The 8,770-nt window shown below is 32.4% G+C and overlaps 1 protein-coding gene across 1 annotated transcript; it reads right to left on the reverse strand.

The window, feature by feature from the left end:
• Positions 1-1,272: 1,272 nt before the first annotated feature.
• Positions 1,273-4,761, reverse strand: LOC127873004 (uncharacterized). Its single transcript, XM_052416539.1, has 4 exons — positions 3,972-4,761; positions 2,401-2,441; positions 1,812-1,985; positions 1,273-1,649 (listed from the first exon to the last, which is right to left on the reverse strand). Exons 1-4 carry the CDS (start codon positions 4,567-4,569, stop codon positions 1,587-1,589), a joined length of 876 nt encoding a protein of 291 aa, XP_052272499.1. The 5' UTR covers positions 4,570-4,761; the 3' UTR covers positions 1,273-1,586.
• Positions 4,762-8,770: the final 4,009 nt, after the last annotated feature.

Below are 8,770 nucleotides of genomic sequence, written 5' to 3' on the forward strand. Positions count from 1 at the left end.
TTTGCATATATTGATTTTGCGTTTGAAGATAGTCCCTTCTTAGGAAAAATCGTATCGAACTGCACAGGCTTATCTGGGACGACACTTTACGCACATGCATTAAACCCCCTTTTCACAGAGCACGGCTCCTATGTATGTAATGTCATGTCTGGGCAAGCATTTACCAGAACTTTTTAACGATCTTTTGCAATGGAAACACAAAATCGACCATTGGCGTAACCCAGACGCAACATTAAATACCATAAATGTCAACGCTTGTTTCTGAAGCATAACGCAAAGCAATTATGTCATAAATTATCTATTAATGACAAACATTTTGTAAAGGCTGCATTTACACAAATCAAAACTGTGAATGTTGACTTATATTACACATAATAATCCTGGGCTAATACGACATAAACCTTGTAAAAATGTATAACAAAAGAAACATTAAAGATAAATAAAACTATGATCAATTATTAATATTGTTAGCTAGTGAACATAAACCATGCACATCTTAAGTCGATGGTCGCATGATCCAACCAAGTAGCAAAATAAGGTGCACGAATACAATGAATTTGAATAAACAATATGTGTTGTTTTGAAACAAGATCCTTTCTTCCCATCACGTTGCCTTAAACAAATAACGGTTATATCCTTTATAAAGTAAACCAAACAGACATTCACGGCTGGATTACAGTGAAACAAGTGTAATGTGAGAATTTATACTGAAAATTGCCTGAGGGATTTATTTTATGTGGAATATGTTTGATTAGACGATGATATCGATAATGTCGAGGTATTTTTTTTAAATAACTTTTTTGATATACGTGATTTTTTAAGTAGCTGTCGAAGCGATGTTTTGACCTTTATAAATTTCTGATATAACGTCGATAAAATATCACGCCCGTATGGATTGTCCGCATTTCTTAATATACGTTAGTTTTACAAAACATTCGATATCGGCTTCATTTTATGCAGGTTTGTTCATATGATATGAGTTGCATTGTACAAATGGACCTACATTGTATTACTCTTTCACATCATTGAGGTACTAAAAACGGAGCGGCCCAAAAAAGTAACTAATTCTTCAAACTTAAACAGACAACTGACAAGCAAATTAATTACGAGTTCATGTTTTTACTCATATAAACCAATATTTATATTAATTATTTGATTTTAAATTCTGCGAAAACATTATTTATAGCGGCATTAAAAATAACCTATTTCATGTTCAATAAACAGCTGAGATAACAACATAACTCGGATGGAAAGTCGTATACAGTTGTTGACATAAAATCATTTATTCCTGTTTATGTATATTCGTTTCAATGACAAATATATTTTCTATGATAATTATGTTAACATTTCAAAGTCCATAATTGACATCTGTTTTTGCAATACCGTGTATATTGTTAACAACGGGTCACTGATGGTGGGTGCAAGAAATAAACACAAATAACGTGGGCGAAATACGCAGTTTTAGTCATGACTCGTGTCATCATGTTGCTGAGAAGCTCTCGGATCGAACATAACACCCACAATCTCCAGAAAAGTAATTGTGATACTAGAAAAACAGTTTAGGTTTCACACGATGTCACGGATGGTTATATATCAACATCATCTTCAACGGGTAGCAACAGCATTCGATCCGTTCTCTCAGAACTAATCTGAAACAAAACAACTATATTCGTCTGTAGGATACTTCGTACTTGTATTCAGCTATATTTACCTTTAGGAGGCGTTTTTGGCAAATCAAATCAGGAATATCGTATAATATTGACAATATCTATATTTCAAAGTGTTCTGTAAATTTAGTAACAGCCACTTACTTCAGATTTAGACTGTGCTCGCTTTTCCATAGACCCCCCGTCGGTCAAAGGGAACTCTCCTACGGCTCGCCGACGGGCTATGTATCTAAGTGAGAACAACGTAGCCATGATCATCGCTGTTCCTATGGCAACTACAAAGATTGGCACCAACACGCCCAGGACATATCGGTGGTCCTAATGAGGAGATAACACACTTTCGCTAATGTTTGTAAGACACGACAAGAAAACTAAGGATCTCTAACCGTAAAGTTAAAGTTGTTCCTTTTGTTGCGTATATTGTTTTCATTGTTAATGCTTTATTGTGAAATGGTATAATAAAATATGAAAAAAAATGCTTTTGCGCTCTTAAATTAAATGCTATTATATATATATATATATATATATATATATATATATATATATATATATATATATATATATATTAAATACATGACAAAACGATTTGTATCACAGTATGCTGTATTGAAATATATTGAAAATGTCTAACATAAATATATATAAACATACAGGGAAATGGGTGAACACTTAAAGCATTCCATATAATATTGCTCTTAATACAATTTGTTGCAATTACTTAAAATTCTCATACCTTGAACAGATCTGAATCGAACGGCTCATCGTCCATAGGCACTGGAATTTTAATTTAATATAAAAGTAATAAATTATGTAGTAAATCACGTTATATCAATTGTTCAAGTTGTTTTGAAACAATATATAGCTGCGTTATCGCTTATTTAACCAGCAAAGTAACGGTATACTTGTATCGGCAATGTGTTGACAGATCTTTTTATATTTGCTTTATTTAAGTCTTTTGTCACAACAGAACAAAACAGAACAGAATAGTTTATTTTGGACATAAGCATGTTTAGCTCATTGTCGTTAACATACATATACATAAATAACAGAATGCGTTGAAGTACACACAAAAAACACATAATTTTAAAGAACAGTAATTTTAAATAAACACGAAGCACACATATTTCTTGAACATATTTCGTGAGAATGACACATGGATGGGTTTAATACATAGTGATCACACAATGTTATGCGTATAGTTATACAAATGTAGCAATATTAACATAGTTTTGACCTTATTTTCTTTGTAAAAACTGTATTACCAATTTACACTACATATATATTTTAAAGCATTTTAAACTAAAAAATGGCTAGCTTTCTTAAGACAGTCTTTTTATAACGATTTATAACGATTACGTAGTTTAATAAGCTTGAACATATTTGGCCAAATTCTGTAATATTTGGAAATTATTACATTCCTAACATCATTATACCATGGACATTAAAGAACACATTGACATTTATCTTCGATGTCATTTAGGTTACATTTGTCGGATTAAGCTGATATTAGCTACACTCATGTCGCCGTAACACATACACGATTGAATATATAGATAATAATAGGTTAGTGTTGATTATAGATCAGGTTTATCATGCGAGGCTTAGAAAACAACAAGCACGAGCCTTGGCGAGTGCTTTTTCGTTTTCGTGCCGAGCATGATAAACCTGATCTATAATCAACACTAACCTATTATTCTATTTATCCCATTTTTTATTCAGTAAACTTTTTTTATTTAAACAAAATTAGTTTTCATGAGTGTTTGTCGTACTTTGATAATGACTGTAGTGTAACCAAGGTCAGTGTATTACTCCGCGTTCCAAAAATAACCGCTGATCAAACAATCATTTTTTTAAATCAGAATATCGTTCTGTAACAAAAAGTCAAGCGTTATTAATTACAATTGTAATCATATTGAATTGCAAATCTTAAAGTTTATAATATCAATATGACATTAAGTTGTTATAAACAAGGAACTAAATTTGTTTACGACGTAGCCTAACACCACACACAATTCACTTTCGATTGCAAACTATCAACTCGATCACGAGGTGCACACTATTTGCTTCTTTGTTATAATATGTGGTAATTTCGTGACGAAATACTTTCATCAGATATGGACACAATTTCAAATATTATAGAACGGTTATATATATAACGCGACTTATAATATATGGAAAAATAATTTAATATATGTAATAATATCATGTGTTATGTGCGTCCGGTTTATATGTATTTAATAAGCCGCGATATGTTACATTGCGCAACTCTTGAACTCGTTAACAAAATTGAATATTTGCACTTACTCAGCTGCAAATGGTGATGGAACAATCTCGGGTTATGTTTTGGCTGAAGAATGAAAGTCGTCGTCAATTGTTTTACGAAATAGTGCACCTCCTGAGGCTCGAGTGGCTGTCTGCTCTCTGTTGTGGATGCCTTGTGTTCAGAATCTGTTTTGGCAGAATTGTTGAATAATTCACTGGAATCTAAATCAGTAGATGTAATTAGTGTCATTTTATTTGTGTTGACATATGAAATATATTCCTGTACAGAACCAACCGATTCCGTTCTTGATATATTTCCACGTGTATAGTTTGCGTAGTTTGCACCAGTTGGCTGACTTAACGAATTGTTTAAAATGTTGTCACTTTCAGCTGTATTTGTGAAGACACCATTCCTTTCAGTTGTTTTTATAAAGACATTATTATTTTCCAAATCGTTTTGTTTTATGGGTATCATGCTTGTGCGTGCATGATATGAACTCGATGGAGTAAGTTTTAAAACCTGTGTATTACGGTAAATATCACGGCGTTCATTGGCATTCGCGCATTTACCGAATATTATAAATATAACCATGTCAATTATAATGACATATGGAATAAAAACGCTCCTTTTTGAGACCATTTTCCTTTTGTCGAAAAAACACCTTCGTATTAAATGTTACATGCTGATACCCTTAAGTTTTGTACTCGATCATATCATTATTATTACCTTCTTCATACCAAACACTACTCAATTACAATAACAAATAAGACGCCTGCATATTTAAGCAAACGATTATCCAATCACATTCATGTGTCATTCGTTGTCCTCAAATTTAAGTAGATCAAATATTTTTATGAAACATGAATTCATTAATCCATGCATTTCTATGCAGTAACGAACGTGCTGCCTAAATAAATAATATCAAATGATCCACGTGGGAAGGCAGAACCAGCGGATCAGACTGTCTGATATCGGAAAACATCACCGCTGAGAATGGCTTAGACTTGAAAACAGCACGCGATACTTGCAGAACAACACACAGTATACACGTTTTATCATGCTTGAAAATGCTTGAAAATGTATATATATATATATATATATATATATATATATATATATATATATATATATATATATATATATATATATATATATATATATATATATATATATATATATATATATATATATATATATAACGAACTGGAAATATCGGGTATCGGTTGAACGATTATTTAAAATAAAATCTCTACACGTCACCCATGATTTCCTGCACATATTTAAGATAATGCTGCTTCTAAACATACTATATCTCTGTTTGTCTGACAATGTTTTTGTTGAAAACTGCTTTTCATGTGAATAATATTAGCTTATTGGCGTAGTGTTCAATACGGCGATGGTCATGTACATATCAGACACATCATATTCGGCAAGGAAAAATTCTCGTAATTTAAACAGACAATGACGTGAGACATAAGTTGTAAGCATTGTTGCTCGAGAAACAAGCTCCTAAGAAAATAATAGTATCGTTTGAGTAAACAAGGACCGTTCGATCCGAGGTGTTTGACAATACAACTCTGTGTTGCCCATTTAATGAGATGGAGTAACGCTGTCGACTTTACATCAAATTTGCTTTTGTATTTGTTTATTTTTCGAATTCGTTGTTCAGTATTTCAGTAATATCAGTCAATTGAAAAACACCATTTTCCTTGGCTAGCTGGTTTACATGATATAAGTGCACATCCACATTTGCCATTAACTAACAATTGACGCTTAAATCAAAGATGAATGAGATATACAAATAAAAAACCTTATTTATGTGGCCTGTAATCAGTTCCGCTATCTTCGAAAAATCGGAAAACAACTCCATGTGTTTGACGTCATTAGCATTTGTGTTTTTATAACAAATGATAACAGATTAAATCATAAATAAATTAAAATATGTCATACATGTAAATGCGCATTATATTATAAAGTGTAGGAGCATTACATTATATACTTACAAATTGTTTTCTTATGGAAATAATCTTTGTTTAATTTATTTCATTTATTTTTAATTAACGTAGGTGTGTCCAGTACAGTTATGCAAATGATTGGATTATCGAAATAGATATGCTTTAATAGGAATTTCAACGTTATATGCAAATACAATCCTACTTAAAAACGTCAAAGCGAGTTTGGTTAAGAATATTCTATTAGTTTCGTTAATTTATTTTAATATAATAGGTCTTAAAAGATATGCAAACATCAGCATGTTAAGTCACTATCCTGTAGTGTAGCGGTTTGAAGGCATTGTCTGTAAAACAGATCTAATTATCATAACAAATAAAGGTTGAGGAGTGGCAAAGTTAGATTATTAAAATACGTTTACATTAAACGACAGAAAAATGACTTGGCTGTAAATGTGTCCAAAGTCATTCTGCTCAAATAACGAAGCGTAGCAAGATTATGCTTAAGGGATTGTTTTAATCTGAAGGCCACATTAAACATCGTGCGTTGTATTCGAGTCCTGTGCCTGTGGAAACAAGCAAACCTCACGGGAACATATTTGGAGACATTACTCACGCAACGCTTAACAGAAGACATTTCCGCTGGATATCAGATGCAATATTCAATTAGCAAGCAGCTTCGTTGCCTTTCTAATGTATTGTATAGAATGAATGCAACTATGGTGCATTAACTCCAATCGCTTTACTAGCGAAATATTCGTGAATTCCGAAATACAAACATATGATAAAAATGCATATATTAATAATGGGACTCCATAAATCTTACCAACGCCCGGTAAACCAACTTATAAATCCCCAATAGGGATATGCTTTAAATCATAAGTTTTACTTCCGGGGATACAAAAAATGACAAGAAAGCTATCAAAATGAAGCCTAAAGAGGTGAGTCGTTTTGATTTTTATTATATGCTCTACTTGGAGACCTTTTCTCCCAAAAAAGCTCAATGCTATACGACCGAACACTAATTGCATATGGTTAATTTGTACTTTATAAATTTAATTCTTTTGAATCCGTCCTGAAATCGCTTTCCTGGTGCTGACCTAGATAGACAATGTGGTTAGCAGTGCGCATTTTCATCGGCATTCTTACTCCCAACAGTCGGATATTGTATCCGTTTTGTCATATTTCAACATTTAACATTGCCAGGGACATCGCATTTTTTTTCTTTGTATAAGATCGTTTTGGAACAACCACAATTCACGAAATCGAATAGCGATACATAAATTGTATTGGGATTCATAAGTTGTATTCATAGACAGCATATCTCTCGTTCGTGTTAATTACTTGGGGTCGAGTAATATTGCTGTGCAGCAAGAAATGACGGATATTAGGTCTACTAATATATTCTTAGACTATCAGTGATGGTGACACTATCATTATTACTTTTAGAATTATGTTTTTATTGGTTGATATGTCAAGGCACCTGAACCTTTAAATTAACCAATAAAAAATATCATAAAACACAAAAATACATAACAAAGCTATTTCTAAACGAAACGTTAAATATATTTTAATAATCAATCTAGAAAGTCGCTGATATGAATGTTTTGATTTATGGGACAGTGGATTGTATTATGTCTTTTGCTTTGGCTTTAAATAAAGGTGGCCAACAGAACTGGAATAAGCCTCTTCCAAGAAGGAATACCATCCGTGGTACACTACACAGTGCATCTACTCTATTGGAGTGTAAAACGGCAATCACTGTACCAAAGACATGCTCGGCATTTAACCCCGTTAAAAAGATCATTAATGCATTACTTGACATATGTTGGATAGTTTCAACCCATAGTTGAAAAATAACTTCACTTATCCAACTTGTGTTATTGAACATATTAGTTGCTATTAAGTACACACTATTTACTGCATGATGTATAGTTATACATTAATCACTGATAAGTTCTAATTCATCTTGTTTATTGTATTCATGCCACTCCTTAGTAGAGTGTCGTTCATTAAATAAAGAAGAAAACATTTTCAAAGCTACTGAAAGGTGACTTATCCTTTTGAGACTAATATATAATTTACCGCATTAAATTGATCAGCGTCCAGCGTCCTTTTGAGACTTATAGAGAATCTTACTCATTATTAAGTGAGCTACCAGCGCAAACGATGTAATCTCGTCTTATACAGTCTGAATGTTTATGGAGATTTCCAAGATTACATCTGAATTAAGAACCTGTGTTCTGGACATTGTTGTCACTTCAAACGAGGTTCAAACGAGGTTAACATTTTCAGATATGGGTCCCTTAATATTTCGTGTGCAGCGTTGAATATCATCTGTATATACAAAATACCGATGTATATCTTTCCAAACCATAACGGTCCCTTCATTATTTGTGGATATTTCGTAAAAGTTCTAATTTAGCCAAAATGCATATTTATAGACATCGATGGAGCTATAAGATGATAATAAGTGCAAGTGTGAATAAATCTTTTATTAGTCTGATCGATAGTATATACTATCTTTATTTTGTCTATGATTGGTTAAGTGTGGACATGCCACGTGGTATGCATAGTAAATTTGATTATAATGCTTGTTCCGCTTGAAAGTTAAAAAACTCTGTATGTTTCTGATGTTCTTATTTATTTTAAACAACATTAAGCTATTGCTACGGTTAAAGGCAAGCACTACCCACGGCTATAAATCGGGTAACCAAGTCTATCATTTTGTTAATCATTATGTGTGTGGTATTCGAATTAAGCGTCATGTTTTGGCATTAATATTTTTTTTATATTTTTCTTATTCTGTCTGCATATGGTCATTCTATCTATTGTTTAAGACGAGTTTTTAGTTTTGGACTAATGGTGGGTTAAGTGTGAGATTCGGCTGG

This window comes from Dreissena polymorpha, chromosome 3, assembly GCF_020536995.1.
Source record: "Dreissena polymorpha isolate Duluth1 chromosome 3, UMN_Dpol_1.0, whole genome shotgun sequence".
Lineage (NCBI taxonomy): Eukaryota > Metazoa > Mollusca > Bivalvia > Myida > Dreissenidae > Dreissena > Dreissena polymorpha.